The 20,408-nt window shown below is 31.1% G+C and overlaps 1 protein-coding gene across 1 annotated transcript; it reads right to left on the bottom strand.

Moving 5' to 3' along the window:
* Nucleotides 1-17,950: 17,950 nt before the first annotated feature.
* LOC107848393 lies at nucleotides 17,951-19,974 on the bottom strand. The gene has a single exon (XM_016693155.2). It carries the CDS (start codon nucleotides 19,072-19,074, stop codon nucleotides 18,109-18,111), a length of 966 nt encoding a protein of 321 aa, XP_016548641.2. The 5' UTR covers nucleotides 19,075-19,974; the 3' UTR covers nucleotides 17,951-18,108.
* Between the last annotated feature and the right edge of the window lie 434 nt (nucleotides 19,975-20,408).

The following is a 20,408-nucleotide window of genomic DNA, read 5'->3' as shown; positions in this document are numbered from 1 at the left end:
GCAGCTATCGCTGAGTTTAAGACCAAAACCAAATTCATTTCGTATCTTTGATATTTTTAGAGTTAGGAAGCTCCGATTTTCATGATTCTTGATGTATTTTTCTTGTATAATCATTATCTATCAAATTAAAACTCCATTTTCCCATTTCTCAAGAACTATTTTACTTTTCATGATTTCTACTTAAGTTGAGAATCAAAACTTCATTTTCACCATTTTTGGGGCTTGAGAGCTTGGATTTGGGTCATTCCAAAGAGGTTTTTAAGATTTCTTCTATGGGTAAGTTTTACAATATTAAAATTATCATTTTCCTTAGATTCATTCTTCAAAATGACTTTAAATTCTTGATTTCAAAATGGGTTTAAGAATTTTTGCTGGTAAAGCTTGAAAATGATTTTTCTTTCATTTGAACCTTGTTTTTAATTTATTTTTATATGAATTTTTAGCTGTAGACTCATATAATTATGGAGAACACAATTCTAAAATAAAATTTAATTTTAACCCTTTTTATTTTCAAACTCATTTTCAGGATCCATTCTAGACCCGTCTTGAATATAGCCAATAAGGGTATCGTTGGCTTTCTTTTGATGTGGAATATCATATTTGATAGTTTGGTCTTGATTGGAGATGTTTCGAAGAATTTGAGCTTTCAGTTAGGAATTTATACAGTAATTAGATTTGAGGATGTTTGATTAAGACATGTTGAGATGTACATTGATCTTTTTTCAAAGTACTTATGTGTTATTTGCTTGATTGTCAGTATGCTGTGATTCATTTAAGTTGGGTATCCTACTTATATGACATGGAGAGCATCTTTGCAGGTACCAGAGTCTTAATAATGGATTGTAGTTAGTTTATTGCCTTAGTTAGTTAGTATTGTTGATTATAGATATCCTTAGAATAGATTGTAGTTAATAACCTAGGCTTGGATTATTATTATTATTCGATGCTTACTTTAGGGCTTTAGAAATTGTGTAGCGACCTTTGTTATGAGATTAGGGTTTAGCAAATTACAGGAGACAATTATGTTATTACTGAAATGATAGAATGATCGAACCATAGATAATGCCTAGAGTTATTTTATTGTTAAGGCTTAATGTATGAATAATCTAGGCCTGGGTAGTTCCACAATATTTTGTTATTGGGATTTGTATTTGTTTTGGGTTGCCATGTGGAACTTATGTGAAATATCTATGGACTTGAGTAATAAATTAGGTTTGTATGCTCGTTTGGGGGCTTATTCATGTATTACTAATATTGTGAAATCGTAAGGGGGTTTATATTATTGTTTTTGGTGACTTGAGATGATATTCACGGTGTGTTGCCTATGTGGGGGCATTATCTGATATTATAGCCTTATAGGTACATTTTATGCCCCGATATTTGACATAATGCCCGAGTTGGGGGTTAAAATGACATTAGTGATGCCTTACATACATGAATATTTCAATGGTACATTGCTTAGATTAAATCATGGATAGTTGACATATGAGTGAATTCTGAGCTTACGTGTATATGTGATGAATGGATTCGAGATCTTCATACTGATTTAGTTGTGTGCATTACATCCTCATATCATACATACATTCATAATCATTGGTACTATTGAGGAAACATCGATTTTGATAGAAATGAGACACTTTTACAAAACTTTTTGTCGTAGCCCACGAGTTGGAAAGGAGATATGGGTATTGAGATTAGGATTGAGTCTTCAAAAGTATATGGGTTGCAACCCCCCCCCCCCCCCCCCCATATGGGTCCTACTTAAAAGTTCTGTTCGATAGGCGTATAAGAAGGTTATGCGATAACCTCGAGCATATCATATCATTATCATTATCATCACTACATTATATTTCATTATCCTTCTTGGTATGGTTGATACTGTTTTAGTGCTTGCTCTTGTACTATATTATTGTGTTAGAAACTTGTTTGTGATATTGTGTTTGAGCATCCATTTCACTTTATTAAATTACTTTACATCATCTTATATGGATATGGGATTGAGATATTATGAGACATGGGGTGAGGTTATATTTGACCTTTAATAGCATGTTACTGAATATTTATATACTCTCTCCTTATTTGATCTCATAATTGTTTGTTGACATCATGTGATTAAACCTGAAATGTATTTCTTATGTAGTGAGTCTTTTGTATAAGTGTTTCTCTGTAATTGTGGATTATGAAGTGGCTAGTATTGACTCACCTAGGTTATAGTGCCTACCCTATTCTTGCTATGGTTGTTGGTTGTTGTTTTGGATTACTCTGGTAGGATTAAGTATTATGATTTGATGCGTTGTAGATTAATTTGATACCTTGGGTAACCGAAGTGGTGGTTCTCGCCATCGCTTTGGACTAGGATCAGTTATCGATGATACTTGCTGAGTACATATGGATATTCATACTCGCACTTGTTTTTCTTTTCCTTTCTTGTTTTTTGCACTCAGTGCATGTATTGGATCGAGTAGCACTTTGTAGATTATTTCTTACTGCATTGACATTGCGGAGATCAAGGTAGTGGCAGATGGACTTCAAGCTTACCCGGATCTTTTCCTTACTATCTTGTGCTTACTTTCGCATACAAGATATCTTAGCATACTTGTTACAAATCTGTATGTAAGGCTTGTATTAGTGACAACCATACATGGGGATATATCATTAATATTATTTATTCTTTATTTATATTTTGGGTTTATTTCTCTGGTCTTCCGTTTCTTTATTCTTAAATTGTGTTTTTGTGTTGGAATAGGCTTACCTGTACTAGAGGGTGCCATCACGTGCCTATTTTGGATCGTGACAAGTTTTCACGAGGTTTTAATCTCGTTCTAGGGACGTAAAATCATACTGGAGAGAGGGTGGAGAGAGCTGGACAACGTCGTTTCGTGGCTGTTAAGGTCGTTTGGAGAGCTTAGACTATGGATGTTGTATTGTTGCTACGGTTTTTTTTTTATGTTGTTCCTTGTTGTCATTGTATTGGGTGGGTTTTGGAGAAGAGAGGTAAAGGAGTTAAAAGGGTGTGTGCTGAGTTTCAATAGATGTTGGGCTGTATAGGTAGAAATTAGGGTAGGAGATTTGAGGATTTAAACTAGGCTATTTATGAGATAACCCAGTAGATTTAGGAGCTAATCAATTGTATTTTAAATTTTAAACGAATTAAACATCAATTGCAGTAGCCAAATTGACTTCAACTACAACTAAATTTAATAATTTGGCTAAATTGAATCGCAACTCGATATGAATTACAACCGATTTAATCTCGAGTTCTGGGTTTAATAAAATCAAATAGATATTTACCAAATAAATTATTTTTAAGAAATAAATTATATTTAAATCGAGATTTATCCGTTTAAATTAATTTTAAGATAGTTCTTGATTAAAATTTGATTCTCGATAAACTAATCATTTAAGTAATAAAAAATTATATGATCTCTTATATATAAATATTAAAATATATAATCACTACTTAAAATGATAAAATTAAAATCAAAGTATCATTTAGAAAAATCTTTATCTGATAAAATAAATATTTTAATTTTATTTAAAATTGAAGTGACTGAAACTTAAATCCAATCATAAAAGACAAAACTTAGGTGTCAAACACACATAACATGAACACTTCTGGCCAACTGCTGTCAAGGTTGATATGTTGCCTTTTTATCTTTAAATAACAATATATTCTAGTTAGGTAGAAATTAGGGTATGATATGTGAGGATTTAAATTAGGCTATTTATGAAATAACTCGATAGGTTTAGGAGCTAATTAATTGTATTTTACATTTTAAACGAATTAAAAATCAATTGGTTAGTTACATTGCAATTGTGGTCAAATTGATTTTAACTACAATCAAATTAATAATTTGGATAAATTGAATCGTAATTCGATACGAATTAGTAATTGGTTTAATTTCAAGTTTCGTGGTTTAATAAAACAAATAGATATTTAACAAATAAATTATTTTTAAGAACAAATTATATTTAACAAATAAATTATTTTTAAGAACAAATTGTATTTAAATCGAGATTTACTTATTTGAATTAATTTTTAAGATAGTTCTTGATTAAAATACGATTCTCGATAAAACAATCGTTTAAGTAACAAAAAATTATATAATCTTATATATACAAATACGAAAATATATAATCACTATTTAAAATAACAAATTAACCTCAAAGTATCGTTTTGAAAAACTTTTATTTAAAAAAAGTAAATATTTTAATTTTATTTCCAATTGAAGTGACTCAAAGTTAAATCCAATCATAAATAACAAAAGTTAGATATCAAACATACACAACATAACACTTCTGGCCAACTGCTGTTAGGTTGATATGTTACCTTTTTATCTTTAAATAACTATATATTCTAGTTAGGGTGTCATATTTTGTGGAAAGGATGTTGGTTTTGGCCCAAATATTCCACTACTTCAATTATGACATATGACATATCCATTTACCAGCAGTCTACACTTGAATTAGATAAATCATAAAGCATGTGATGTAGACCTGTAGAGGTGACTGTTTTTCAAAGAAGAAATTATGATGGATGTGGTGGAAATGTTTAGGATCCTTTCATTTTTAATCACAGATTTTTAGTTTAATTTTTAGATATAAAAAAAATAAAATTCTATCTTCAAAATAGGGCTTACAATGCGAGATTCAGATAAAGTCAAGCTCCAATGCACGTAACACACAATGAGTGGGAAACAAAAGACAACCAAAGATGCCCCTCGTAGCACGCAAACATGTTTCTATACTTTAAAGCCAAGTTTTGTCGAAAAGTCGCAAGAAACATAACGCCACTCTTCAATTCAACGCAAGCTGTAAATTAAAGCCAAAATTTTCAACACGTAATGCAAGCTAGACTTGTTCAAATTCTAACCCACTTCCAACTGGCAAGCATTAGCTTTGCTACAATTTCCATTCACCTTTCAAAAACTAAATCAAGTTTTCTTATTAATGTTAACAATCTTCTATTAACAAGTGAGGATTTGTTATGTGAGACTTTTTTTTGTTTTGTTTCTCATCCGGTGTTTGGTACCCGCATTAGAGTCCAACTAATTTGAATTCGCGTCGCGTAGGGATCCATTCGGGGGAAAGCGTTTTCCATATCTAAGGTTCGAACCCGAGACCTCTGATTAAGGGAGGAGCAGTCTCATCCGCTGCATCACATTCTTTGATGGTGTTATGTGAGACTTTAATTAACTTCATGTGTAGCTTGTGCATTCTAAACTCACCTAGTGTTCAACATTTGAGGTTGAAATTGTTTGAAATTGTCTTAATTAACACTATTGACCCTCAATTCTTTAAAAAAAAATTGATAAATATTCAATTCAAATACATTTTGATGCTTAAGAGTAACTCAAATAAGGAGTCATTATTACATTGGCAGTGACACAACCTTCGTCTCAATCCTGAAAATTTTAAGTATATTTTTTTTAAGATTCTATGTGGTAGTGCGCGGAGTACAAATCAAACTTAGTATTCTTGTGTGTGAATTTGAATAAAAAACCTTAATGTTTTTTAAAATAAACTTATTTTTGAAAATTCATGATTAATTCTTTTTTTCTAACTCTTCTGCAGAGTGACATATAAAACGAAATATGAGTGCACTTTGGTTCACACCCTTTGCCTCACAAGAAGACTGGCAGTAATACTGCTACATATTTCAAGAGCGGATATACTTTTTCGGTTAAGCGATTAACTGTACTCATAACTTTCAAGATTCTCTCATAGTTTTAATATCTTTTTTCTTTTTATTTTAGTTGATCTTTTTTAAACAATTATTTTAATTTAATTGTTTCTTTTATGAAATCAAGAGAATTTTGTTTTATTCTTTCAATATTGTCTTTATCATTAAGGTCTCATTTGTTTGCACTTAATGGAAGTCTGAATCTGAATGGTTCAGACTTTAAACCATTAAGTGTATTTGTTTTTTATTAAGATTTTAGCTCTTAATAGGTTTGAATAGGTTTTAACCATTCAGATCTAGAACCAAGTGTTAATAGCTCTGAAGAGATATTCTGATATTTGATAATATTCACCACTTTATTCATAATCAGCAGTTACCACCATTAACCACCTCTGTCACTGCTACCATTGTCAACCACCACCAACCACCTCCACCATCACAACCACTATTGATAATAAATATTTCTACCAACTACTATTGTCTACCGCTACCACACCTACTACCTTTATTATTCTATTATATTCACCGCCGTCGACAGCACCACCATCATCAACCATTAGTGGCCAATCCCTACTACCAACCAACTCATCTATCACAACTAGCACCACCACTAACTACCACTAATACATCACAACCTCCTCACATTCTTTGGTCGTCACCATTATTGTCATTAGTAACGCCACTTCTACCACCACTTCAACCACTATCATTGCTATAATTTATCTCTACTAGCAACCATCTCCACCATCCCAACAAGCAACATCTCCAACTAACACCAACACATCATCAATCATCATGTATTCATATTTCAGCCAACAAAATTAACACCTCAAACTACTAACATCAAGTAGCGTCACATCACAACCACCACCACCACTATCAATCGCTACCATCATAACAGTCACTATAATATCAATCATCACAACTATCACCAACAATATTATTTATCACTAACATCAATCATTGTCACTGCAACCACCATTATAAACCATCTCCACTATCACTAACAAACATAAATATTTTTTCTCAATCAAATAATAATTTTATTGTATTAAATTACATACTTTTATAATATATAATTAATTTTTATTTTATTTATAAATACAAATAATTTTTTTTTGCACATTCAAATGTTGAAAAACAAACAGTCTTAATCATTCAATTTTCAAATCTAAAGATAACATCTTAATCATTCAGATGTGTATTTAGATTCAGACTTCTGAATCTTGAAAAAAACAAATGCAGCCTAAATGACTAAACAAAGTATATATACTTAGTTTGTTATTAAATATAAAGTAAAACAAAAAGAATAGAGAGAGAATATAAAGTAAGAACAAGAAGAATACAGAGAGAAGAGAGGAGGATTATTATTTTTCATGAGGAATTCTTGAGGGTAATTATAGGGGAAAACTAACCTTGGGTTCTTAACTTTTCCATAAATAGATATGCACTATATAAAGTAGGCATTCACTATATATGGTAAAGTAAACATTCATTATATATGATAATATATTTATAACATTCCTCCTTAAATGCCTAATTGATAGATAATGTATCTCGTTAAAACCTTACTAAAAAAAACTCAGTAGAAAAAAAAATCTAGTTGTTGACACCCAGTTTTGGCTTGTCCTTTTCCCTTTAATTACTTTTCCGATGTTTCTTGGCCCTAAATAATTTTTAAAAATTAAATAGGAAATAAGATTCGTATTTTTATCTCCATTTCTACAAATTTTTAAATAATAAAAGGTAATATATTTTTTATATCATATTATAAAATATTTTAATTAAATATTTTAACATCAAAATCACAAAATATCTTTTGATGCTCGCATTCACATTTTTTTAATTTTATTTTTAGGTGATATTGTGATCATATATATATATATATATATATATATATATATTGTCATATAAATAAATATTTTATATTTTATTCTTATTTTTACATATATTTTATTATTTCTACACACATATATATTGTTAATATTAAATCACAAAAGATGTCAAATTGGACGCTTATACAAATACTGTCTGTAATTTGTATACGTTAAACTAAAAATAATTTTAGGATAGCAGAAAGTATCGATAAATTTAATTTTCGTAGAAAAAGAGCGTCCGGGCTAACAATAATTCAACTTCAATTTATTTATTTCATCCGAACCCAGCTCGTTATTTATAAATTTCAAACAATAGGTCAAAAAATTGGCCCAAAACTCAGTCCAATATCCATGTCTACTTCATCAGTCCACCACAAATAATATTAGTCAAGCAGGCACTGCTGCATCATCAAAAACACCAAAATACTAGGCTAGCACAACTTAGTCAGATCCATTGATTACTCTCCAATTTAAAGATCTTAAAATTTTCGGTTATAATTATATATTCATATATACATGTATAATTTATTTTTTTTAATTATTTATTTACGTATTTATCTTCTCCCCTCCTCTCTTTTAAAATTAGATCCGGATAAAGGCGAACGAATCAAAAAGTAGTCAATTTTAAATCAACTTTTCATATATTTATTTACACACACACACACACACACACACATATATATATATTATTATTATTATTTTAGGGTTGTCCGATCAAAGATCGAATTATATCATACTATAATAATAATTATTTTAATTACTAATATATTATTATTATTGTCATTATTATTTGTATCGTGATTTTCCTCACTATTTATCGTTATTATTATTAATGTTACTATTATTATTATCTCAACTTCGTTACACCTATGCATTGTCACTTATTTCTCGCTTATTTCAATCTAAATTCATATGAGTGAAATTTGACATTCTTTCATATTTTTAAATATATTTATAGTTGTGTTAAATAAATTACTCCGCGCTTTAAAATATTTTTATAAAATTTTATTTACATACTCAACTCTATGCATTTAAGGATAATAAAGTTTTTCCTTGATACTATCGCAATTACAAAAATAAAGACTATTTTTTATTTTTAAAATATTCATATAACATATATATACAAAAAATTACATTAACTCCTTATACATGGTAGCGTCATGTTTATTATACCTTAAATTTTCTTCTAAGTAATAAATAAATAAAAAATAATAACAAAGAATTTTCTTATCACAGTTTTAAAAGCAAATAACAAAATAAAAGTTTTTCCTAAGATCTTTCTAAATTGAGTGTAAGGACTATCTTCGGATAGGCTCTGAGGGGTGCCTAATACCTCCCCCTCAGGTAACCAAAACCCTTACTCACAATCTCAAAATATTTTTCGAATGACCAAATAAAGTTTTCACATAAAAAGTGATTTTTTCCTAATTTTTCTAAAAAGTTAGCTGGCGACTCTAAAAACTAATTTTCAAAACCCAAGAGTCACGACACACCATCATATGCCATGTGTTGTTTCGACCGATTCGAAATAGGGCGCGACACTAGTGAATAAAAAAGAATACACATCTCCAACAATACGCATATAGGCTGCCTCATTAAAAACCTTACAAGGGAAACCCAGTGGGACAAAACCTCGTAAGGGAAAAAGAATACAACGCGTATTCACTCCACCTAATGATAACATCCCTAAACCTTCGCATCCCGATCTTGTACACCTTCTTCTTGAAAGTTGCAGTTGGAAGAGACTTGGTGAATAAATCAGTTGGAAGAGACTTGGTGAATAAATCAGTCTCATTTTCATTTGAACGAATTTATTGCACGTTAATATCACTATTCTTTTGAAACTCATGTGTATAGAAAAGCTCTGGTGAAATGTACTCGTTCTATCTCCTTTTATGAATCTTTCCTTAAATTATGCTATGTATGTTGCATTATCTTTATATAGAATCATGGGTACTTTGTCACATTTAAAACCATATTTTTCTCGAATGAGATATATTATAAACCTCAGCCACACACATTCTCGGCTTGCTTCATGAATAGCTCTTATCTCAGCATGGTTCGATGAAGTGACTACTATAGACTGTCTTGTATATCTCCAAGATATGACAGTGTCCCCATATATAAACACATAGCTTATTTGAGATTGAGCTTTATACGGGTCAGATAAGTATACAACATCAACATAACCATCAAGATCAGGACTACAATCTTTATAATAAAATAAGCTCATATGTTTGATCTCATTCCGGTGTCTCATAATAGGAGCAGAACTATACCTTGCTAACAAATTGATCGAACGACTATATCGGGTCTTGTAGTAGTTACAAGATACATTAGTATACCAATTGCACTAAGATATATAACTAATTTAATTCGATATATTTCTCATTCCAGCAAATAATCTATTGCTTTTGAAATATCTTCAAGAGTTTCAATAATTTTCAAATTACAAATTTATGCAATATAAGGATTATAGATAAGTTTCCCAGAAACTTTTATATGCTTCAAACATTTTGAATCCTTAAAAGTTTTCATATAATTTTTGTCAAGTGACAATATTCAGTATTTCATGTGTGACATCTTCAAGTGTCTGGACTGCAAATTAAATAAGTTATATGCTTATCAAGACACATCCTTTCATGTCACTTATATTTATACGTCAACATGCTTAAATAAACGTAGAATTCAGATCCTTATAATCTTTCATAATATTTTGCCAACATTGTATCAAAGATGTCATTAATGATGCATTATTTCGTATCGGTTCACAGTGTGACATAATATTTTGAGATCTCGTTGCTTCATTATTTTCAGGTACCTGCACCTCTCATAAGATTTCATGAAGTGTTATGTCATAGGCTCTTCAAGAGTACATTACCTTCTTATTATGATTATTTGTTCCTTATCGTTTTCAAGAATTATTTCATTTGGAATCGATTGATCTACCACGCTTCACGCATGCATAGACTTTTGTCCTTTAGGGACACAAAATAGGAGCACTTATAGCTTAAATATAAGATGCTTGTGGCATTTGACTTGAATTATCTTTTGAATGAAGATCTGATGACAATTTCTAACATATTTCATAACTGCTGATAATCTCCCCCTTATGTTAGGAAAACCAACATACATCCTTCATCTTCTTTGAAGAATCCATCTTTGTGCATTATGGTATAGTCATTAATAGTATACCGCACATCAAAACTATTAAATGAATAACGTATGATTCCTGACTCAGAACCAACTTTGAGAGGAAATTAATCTATAACACCCCAACTTGGGATAAGGAGTCCTATATCGGCAAAACCCAGGTGGGACGCTGGGTATATAAGTAAGCAAGTCTTACTCTCTAATGACGCATTTTAAAGTCGTGCGGGCCTGAGCCCAGAGCGGACAATATCACTAGTTGGTTGGGGAGTTACAGGAGTCTCTCGAGCCTTGATGGTTTGGGATGCTCGTCACGTCCAGGGTCCCGGCTCGGATCGTGAAATAATCATAATTTATTGATTCGATGCATACAAGTAATTTTGTATATAATATTTCAAACCAACACATGAATCTTTTGTTCTCATTAGCAATGGCTCATCTATTTATCAAAGACATTTTATGTCAAACCAACATTATCAAGATGAATTGTTTTGATTACACAATCTAAAAATTATGCTCTTAACTCAACTTATAATGACCAAGCAACTTTATGAATGTCAACTGCAGATTGACAATAAACTCACATGTGATCATCTTATATCGATGCATCTTAATAGATCATATGATAAGTGAACGAGCCCATATTCACATTTTATACTTTTCAGATTTAAGGGATTCAATTCCAATATTAGTTGATCCAACCAATTTATCATGAGAACGAACAACATGAATAATTTTTAAGGAATCTTCGAATTCTTCGATATATGTCTAATACTCAATATACCATTTTTGAGATGTCATAATCATTCATGTCAATGTATGAATTTTTATACTAGTAAACTCTAAGTTTACCATTACATGTGCTTTTTGCTTTAGTAAATTTTTGATACTTTACAAAAATAAAGATCATATTTACTATTTTTGAGCAAATTGCAGAATATTTCTTCTCAATTATTCTACCTTCTTCGGAGGTGAGTTGTGGTACCATCACAATCAAGTCCACGTTTGTATTGATAAGTTTTACTAAATATTATTGCATTCACACCAGGGAATGAATCTATGCTTAAAACAATCAAAATTCTCATTCCCAGGAATGAAATATAATCATGACTTAAGCCTATCAAATTGACAACTTAAAACCTCTTTCAAAATGTTGTTAATTCAAAAGCAAATCGAGGTATACATATAATGTAGAAAATGTTCCTCTAACATATCTTATAATTATAATAAGTGTGTGAACATATCATCACTTTTGATGATTATTATCGTATTGTTTCTCCATACTTGTATTCGTTTATTCAATCACTTGTATTCTTTCAGACATATTATGCACTACTACCACATTCCCTTCAAGGATGAAGCAAGTTGTCAACTTTCAAATTCATCATCTATTGCTTCCATATTCACTTCATGGAATAGAGCATATCAATGAGATATGTTCCCTGACTTTTCACCAAACACTCATTATTTTGTCTTAGCCATCATAATATCATCAATATGGTATATTGAGATTAAAACTCAACGTTTTTTATATAAAGGCGTCTTAGGCTATAATTCGATGTTGGGGTGCATTGAAACTTTTAACCAATGTCTTACCCTCTTAATGAGATGATTCTTAAATTCATCATCATATTTTTTAAAAATATTGTTCTTCATGAACAAATTAAGAGCATAAGTGATTCCAAATCAATTATTTTTTCTCAAATTCAACAATAGTTATTAGTAGTAAAATACAAATGACATAAGGAATTACTAATGTTGAAATCACCTTTAGATTTATAATCTCACCTTGTTTGACAGAGTCTCGTATTGATAACATGTTATGAAATATAAAATAAGAACAAGAAGAATAAGGAAAGAAGAGAGGAGACTTCTTATTTCTCATGAGGAATTTTTGAGGGTTAAATTACAATGAAGGAAACCCCTTTAATTATAAGGGAAAACTTACTTTGGGGTTCTTAACTTTTCCATAAATAGATATTCATTATATATAGTAAAGTAAACATTCACTATATATGGTAAAGTAGACATTCACTATATATGGTAATATATTTATAACAAAATTTATATTTTCAAAAAATAATTTATAAGGGTAATTTGGTAAAATAAACCTCTAACAAATATTTTTTCTTAAGGGGAATGCTAAGTTAATAAGAACCAACTATTTTAAAACTGATGGATTATTACAGTGAGTTTAGTGCACAAAATCTTAAAAGTTTATCCATTAATTTCCTAAATCTTATATTAATTGATAGTACAAGAATAATAGACTGCCATGATTAATTTAATTAAAATTAAAAATCAGCTGTGGTAAAAGGAGAAAATAAAAAGTTACTTCCTGATTTATTCCCTCTATACTCGAGCTCTTTTAACTTCATAACATATTCAGATTCTTGGACAAATTGTCTTCACCTTTATTCATATCCAACAATATATGACCAATGTTTTAGCCAATCCAAGATTTCTACTTGGCCTAAATTCTTGCATGAAGTTGGCCACAACTTGGCTCTTATAGTCATGTTCAAATGTTGGTTTTGTGGCTCCCAGTAGCTGGAATCTGTTACCATATCCTCAATTTCAGCAGCAATGCCTTATAATTTGTGTGGGAACAAAAGTGCACACGACCAGCTAGCCAACAGAATCCCAATTCCACTATATGCTTTCATATTAGTATTCGTGTACCTATAACCGTTTGAAAATTGGTACTTTTTACCAACTTCAAATTCCTAATTTTGAGTAGCTTTATCGAAATCAGATGCAAACTATGCAAAGTATTCTAATACTGTAAATTGTGCTAGTTTTAATTTTAATTTACCAGTTACTTGGCCGATAACCACATCACTGGCAGGTCTGATTCAAGAATTGCATATATTGGTGAATGAGAAGATTTTGTCCACCCGTAATGGAAACTATAATAGTAGAAATACAAGTCGCTCCTAATTGAGTTTCGACTATTTGTAATATGGTTAAAACTAATCAATTTGAATCCTACAATCAAGAACACGTGGGGACGTACTCATTATAATCAATAGATCGTGAGGGGCTTAATGGAGCAACATGAATTATGATGATTCAATATAAGCTAACCTCAACTTACTAGCAGGGACGGATCCAGAAATTTTCTTCAGGAAATTGAAAAATGAAAATATAAATATGTGAATAAGTCAATAACATACAATTTCAAGGGATGTAACAGTATATAGTCACGACAGATTTCTTCAAGTGATAGCAATTGTATACAGGACAGATTTTTCAAAGAAAAAAGAGCCCGTGGCAGCAGCTGTACACAGACAGATTTTTCAAAGATGAAAAATCAGCCCGTGGCAGCAGCTGTACACAGACAGATTTTTCAAAGAAAAAACAGCCCATGGCAGCAGCTGTACACAGACAGATTTTTCAAAAAAGACAGCCCGCACATCTGTAGCGGGGATCGAACCCACGATGTGGGTGAAGTATGAAGTAAGAGCCCCTACTAGAGCAGGTAATACAACTAAGTTATTTAACAATCTTGTTTCAAGTGGTTCAAAATTAATATGTACATAAATATAAATTTTCTACCTTATATATACAATGTAATTTTTTACCGAGGGGGCTCGGGTGAACCTCTGAAAACCACGTAGGTCCGTCCCTGCTTAATAGGAATTTAGGCGTTATAATTTTTGCTACATGGTATATTTATTAACGGAAAAAGGGTTAAATATGCCCCAAAACTTTGTGAAAAGGTCCAAATATGCTCTCCGTTATAAGTTTGGTCCAAATATGCCCTCGTTGTTAAAGTTTAGGAATAAATATACCCCTTTAAACGTTAAATAATTTGCTAGAAATTTGCAAGTCTTTTTTTTTTCTTTTTAATTTTTAATGGCCACATAAATAAGTAATTACCGCATCACAAAAATAAATTTATTCAACTCCCAACACCCCTTTTAACCTTAAAGAAGAGAAAGGAAACAATGTTAGTTCTTCCGCCATTATTGTTCACCACTGAACGAGAGCTTATTCATATGCGAGTAAATTTTTTTACAATTCATCCCAAGCTGTATTACCATTAGCTAAAACTCTTAACTGCTACTAAGCAAAACAATTCTATACGTCATCTTCATTGTTTCGCGAGTCCAATGTAATATATCTTGCACTGAATCACTCTCGGGCAGTCGTTCGGGCCACATTGGTATCACAATATACACAGAAAACCGCTCCTTAGCTCTGATTTTATTCACAATCTTTAGTGCAATCTCAATTAGAATTAAGTTTCTGCAGCCACAATGTTGATCTTGCCCCCAAATATGGCATCCACCGATGAAATACTGATTCTCGATGTATATAAATCTGTCAGCTCGCCTAATTGCTTCAACATAAGCTTCATGAATACTTCTTTCAACTGTCATGTTCCTAGGCAAAGGGCACGCGGAGACATGATCAATTGATCGAGATACTTGAACGTTCCAGTCCCGATCAGTAGAAGCCATGTTTGGCTGATTGTTTAGTTCTGGAATGGATCTTATGGGAATGAGCAAAGACGGGCCAATTTGCTTATTCCATCTTTGTTCAAAATTGTTGAGTATATCCATAGCTGCTTGCCCTTTGACACGAGCGCGAGACTCGTGCCGTGGTTCTCTTGGCCCTCCTTTGTGCAGGCTTGCACCAGATACGCTTGTTCAGTGGTGAACGTCAATGGCGGAAGAACTAACATTGTTTCCTTTCTCTTCTTTGAGGTTAAAAGGGGTGCTGGGTAGGATCTTGGTTCGGGTCCGGGTATAAAAAAAAGTTGATAAATTTATTTTTTGTGATGTGACAATTACTTGTTTATGTGATCATTAAAAATTAAAAAAATAATATTTAAAGAGGTATATTTGCTCCTAAACTTTAATAGCAAAAACATATTTGAACCAAACTTATAACGGAGATCATATTTAAACATTTTCACAAAGTTTAGAGGCATATTTAATCACTTTTTCTTTATTAATTATTGGTATCATCTGCCTAAGAATTCTGGCATACATATTCAAGAATCCTGTCCATTGATTTTTAGTGACAGAAATTGAATAGGTAAAGCTTTTGTCATTATCCCAAGATATAAAACCATGTCAGAGTCTTGGCCTTTTGGCACTACACATCATTAGTAATTCAAATTTGAATGCAGCAAAAATAGTTGCATGTGACGAGACCAAAAGAGTTTTTGCTGTGGTCCCAATTTTTTAATTGCTCCTCTAATAAGGTAGGAGTAATAATTACCCACAAAATGGACCACATCTGTTAATAAGTCCTGTCCTAGTCATAAAAATTAAGCTAATATTTCCCCATAGATTTTGATTATTAAATCTCTGTTTCGCCTTAAATTTGATCGTATTTTAAATATTTAGTGGGTGTTTAATCATGTTTTATTTTGAAATTTAAAAGAAAATAGCTTTATTTTCTAAGTGAAAATTGATATTCTCTGACAATTAAAATTGTGTTTAGTCATAATTATAACTTGAAGTTGTTTTTGAATTTCTATAAGTAAATTGCACTGAAAAAAAAATGAACAGTTTTTTGTTATTTTTCAAATTTTTGAAAAGTTTGAATTCAACTTCTAAGTTAAAATTTCAGAATTTTATACCCAAACCTATTTTCTGGAGTTGAACTCCAACAATTTTTTTTTTTTTTTAAATCATGGTGAGATATTATTTAATCTTCAAATATTTTCAAATTTTGGAAAACTATGCTCTCAGCTTTCCACCATTCATTCAAGAAATAGGATCACAACTCTAGCCTTATTTCTTACTCTTTCCCATCTTGCAAAGAGATAATAAGTACAAATTTTGACGTTGAACTTTGGTTTTAATATGTGAGTGACCACTTTTTTGAATGAATAGAGTGATGACATTGACATTTCTTGTTTTATTGGCAAAAGTTTCCCCACAAAAGAGTCACAGATCACATAACATAACTTGTTTTCAACTTCAGAACTTTTTCTTTTTCATGTGGTCTGAACATAAGGGCGATGCCAATGTAAAATTTAACTATGTCCTATGTTAATGCTTCCCATGTGCTCTCTAATTTTCCTGATGGTACAATTTGAATTAACAAGAGAAACTTCCTTTCACAAATGGTTTAAGTGTTTCTTGAAAGAGAGAAAGAGCATGTTTCTTTAAGGAATCAATTGAAAATGAAATGAAAGCTATTTGTCCTAATCTTGGTCATGTTACATGTTTATGGATAAACAGTTTCTAATAAGAATGATCAAGCAGTATTTAGCAGAAAAATGTGAAATGTGGAACAGTCAAACATGTAATTAAAATGTTGTTTTGTGTTGGTGATTTTTGAGCAACCTAATCACATAATATGATAAGAATTAGCTAAGAAGGGAATCTAGGAGAAGTTGCCTCCATGTGACTATGGCCACAGGCTCAAGCCGTGAAAATAACTCTTTATGCAAATGTAAGATGAGACTGCATACAATAAACTTTTATAGTTTGATTTTTTCTGGAATCACGCGTATAGTGAGAAGTTTAGTACACCGAACTGCCTTTATGATAAGAATAGCTAAAGAAAGTATTTCCTGAAATCATACTATCAAGAGAACTAAAACTTTTTGCAAAATTATCGCACCCCACTATAAAATGCCAACAAATAAACAAGGGGATATAATTAGGATATCAGAATGTGGCATGATGCTAGTTCATGAGAGGAGATTTGGTTTTGTAGCGCTTTAGCAAGCTTGTTTTTAATTTATGTTTTTTTAAAAGAGCTCTGAAGATGTCCTTTTCTTCTCTTCAATTTATAAGTAACCCTACGAGATCATTTCTTCGTTGATATGCAACAAAGATAAAGGAATTAACCTTTCAATTCGCTGGAGTATTTTTGGCTTAGCCATAGAACATAATCATCCAAAATAAAAATCCAAAATAATAATGCAAGAGTTAGCGTTAAGAGTATATATTATTACATTCTTAGTACAATTTAAATGATTATAGCACTCTATTAATCTAATTTTCAGTTTATCATATTAGACATAATATGTAGAGTTACCTATTTATAGGATTTAATGATTCCTAACAACAGATTCATCTCTTCGGTTATCTGCATTTGGTGTATGTTTATTTGCTTTGGTGATAAAAAGAATAATGAATAGAAAAGAACAATGGTAAGAAGGCTCCATCGGAAAAATTATTTATTTCAGTTAGCAAAACCGTTACCAAGAACCAGCATATCCAGATAAAAAAAGGACTATTAAATGCTAAATAAAGGAACAGATGAGAAGTCCACAGAACATACAATGAAATCTCTAATTTCTATCTGAAAAACTAAAGTTAATACAAGAGGAGGTAATTAATGTACTTTTGGTTAATAGATACAAGAGGTTAAAACTAAATAAATAAAGAAATTTAAACCTCTCCATCTAAACTTGAAATGAGAAATCTAGAGCATAACAGATTCATTACCAAGTGGCTTGTAGGTTGAAGGTGAAGAAGCCAATGGAAGTACCTTTACACAAGTAGAGTTGTGGTGGAGTTGTAATTGTTGAAGAGGCTCCCTCATTTTGCTCTTTGCAAGAAATGAAATGAATGACCCTTTCTCTTCTGTTGGATTACAAGACATTTTCATTGCGGAATCTTGAAAAGAAATGAATGATCCTTTCTCCTCGGCTGGATTACAGGACGTTTTCATTGCGGAATCTTGAAAAGAAACCTCATTCTTGATTACCCTTTTCTCTGCTTCTAATTCCATCAATCTTCTTAAAAGTTTCTCCTCAGCATCCCTGAGGAACTTGAATTTTGGAGGGGGTGAAGATCTTAGTCTGTTGAGTTCATTTTCTGTTGAGGATTCAAAGAGAGGATTGAATCCTTGACAATTGTAAGAATCAAGATTCTGACTCTTAACGGGCGGTGAAGCCAAAGGCGTAAGGATAAGGTCACTAAAACTTCTGTTTCGCGAACAAGTTCTACTTCTATCACCTCTAGATTTACCATCTTCAGATTCCAAATCTTCTTTTGTTTCTTCCTTAATAGTGAAGAGAAATCTTGGAGGTCCACAAAGATTGTGCAACCTCATTAACTCAGACTCAACACTATCTTCACCATAACCTTTTAACAACAAATCCTTGCTATTCCCCAACTCCAAGTCTTGATCTTGACCATTCATTTCTTGATTTCTCATTGTGTTGTTTAGTTGTTGGCTTGCAACATTGTTTACACAATTAGGCTGCTTCCAACAAAAAAGATGAGAAAGCTCAGTTGCATAAGTGCTATTGTACTCATCCTCTGATTCATTCTTTGGGATTCTTTTCCTTACCCACAACAAGTAATACAACTCTGCTACAAGTCCCATGAGGATACATCCAAAAACAAAACTCAAACCAATACCTAAACCACTAAAAGATGACATTTTTATGAGAGAAAAAAAACTCACAAGTCACATCCAAATCAACAAATACAATCTTGCACACAACCTCTTTTGTGGATTTTCTCCAATTAGCAAAAAAGAAACTCAAAAGCAAAACCGAAAAACTCTATATACTAACCAACTAATATTGACAAAAAAGACAAATTTTAAGAGAAAACTCACAAACTACAATCTTGCACACAACCCCTTTTGTGGATTTTCCCTAGTGAGCAAATAAAACTCAAAAACAACACTAACAAAATCTATAAAATAGCCAACTGAAATTGAAAAAATGACAAGATTTTAGAGGAAAAAACTCACAACTCACATCCAAAATCAACAAACTACAATCTTGCAAACAACACTTTATTGGATTTACGCTAATGAGCAAACAAAGAAACTCAAAACAACAGTATCACAATCCAAAAACAACAAACAACAATCTCGAAGACAACCCTTTTTATGGATTTTCCCTAATGACCAAAAAAAGAAACAGAAAAACAGCAGATTCTCACTCTATATACTAAGCAATTGACATTGAAAAAAAAATGACATAAACTTCAAAGTGAAAAACCAATTCAAGAAAACCATTTAAAGACTCCTTATTTGAAATTCATTGAAAAAAATAGCCTATTCATTGATTCCTCAAAGAAGAAAAGACTCCTTTTTAGGAACATTATTAATATATATTTGCCTGAAATGCACGCTAAGAAAAAAACTGCCTGTGTGTGGAAACTTAGGAAAGATATAACCTTTAAGGAGAATGGAAATTTAACAACCGAAGAAAAAGGGGAACTGCAGGAAAGAGAAAGAAATTGAATATACTAGTAAGTTGTACAAGGAAAGCGGCAGAAAGTACAGTGAATATGTTTTCTATAATTCGAATATGATAAGTACATCTCAATGACAATTTATGCCACAATGTAAATAATATAGTTTAATTGACCAAGAAATTTTAAAAATATGATTATTTTTTTTAAAAAAAAATAAATTGTGGCCTTAAAATGGTGGTTGAGTGACTATAAATTATTAGGATGAAATTGATATTTTAAATTAAATTATTATGAAATATTTTTCTTCATTTTTTAAATAGGTGATATTTTAGATAATCAAAAAATATATTTAATATCTTTTTAATTTCACCCTCTTTAAATAATGAAAAATTTACATAATAAAAAAACTGCTAAAGAGTTACATCTTTTTTAAAATATACACTATAGATGAATTAATAAAGACACTCTATCTTCTCGAAATTAATAATTTATTAAGAAACTAATGTGTTCAAGATAAATATATCACTTATTTAGAAATAAAAAAAATATAAAAGTGCACTGGTT

This window comes from Capsicum annuum, chromosome 11 (assembly GCF_002878395.1).
Source record: "Capsicum annuum cultivar UCD-10X-F1 chromosome 11, UCD10Xv1.1, whole genome shotgun sequence".
Lineage (NCBI taxonomy): Eukaryota > Viridiplantae > Streptophyta > Magnoliopsida > Solanales > Solanaceae > Capsicum > Capsicum annuum.
Note: the sequence above shows the minus strand (reverse complement) of the source record. Positions and strands in the feature narration are given on the sequence as shown.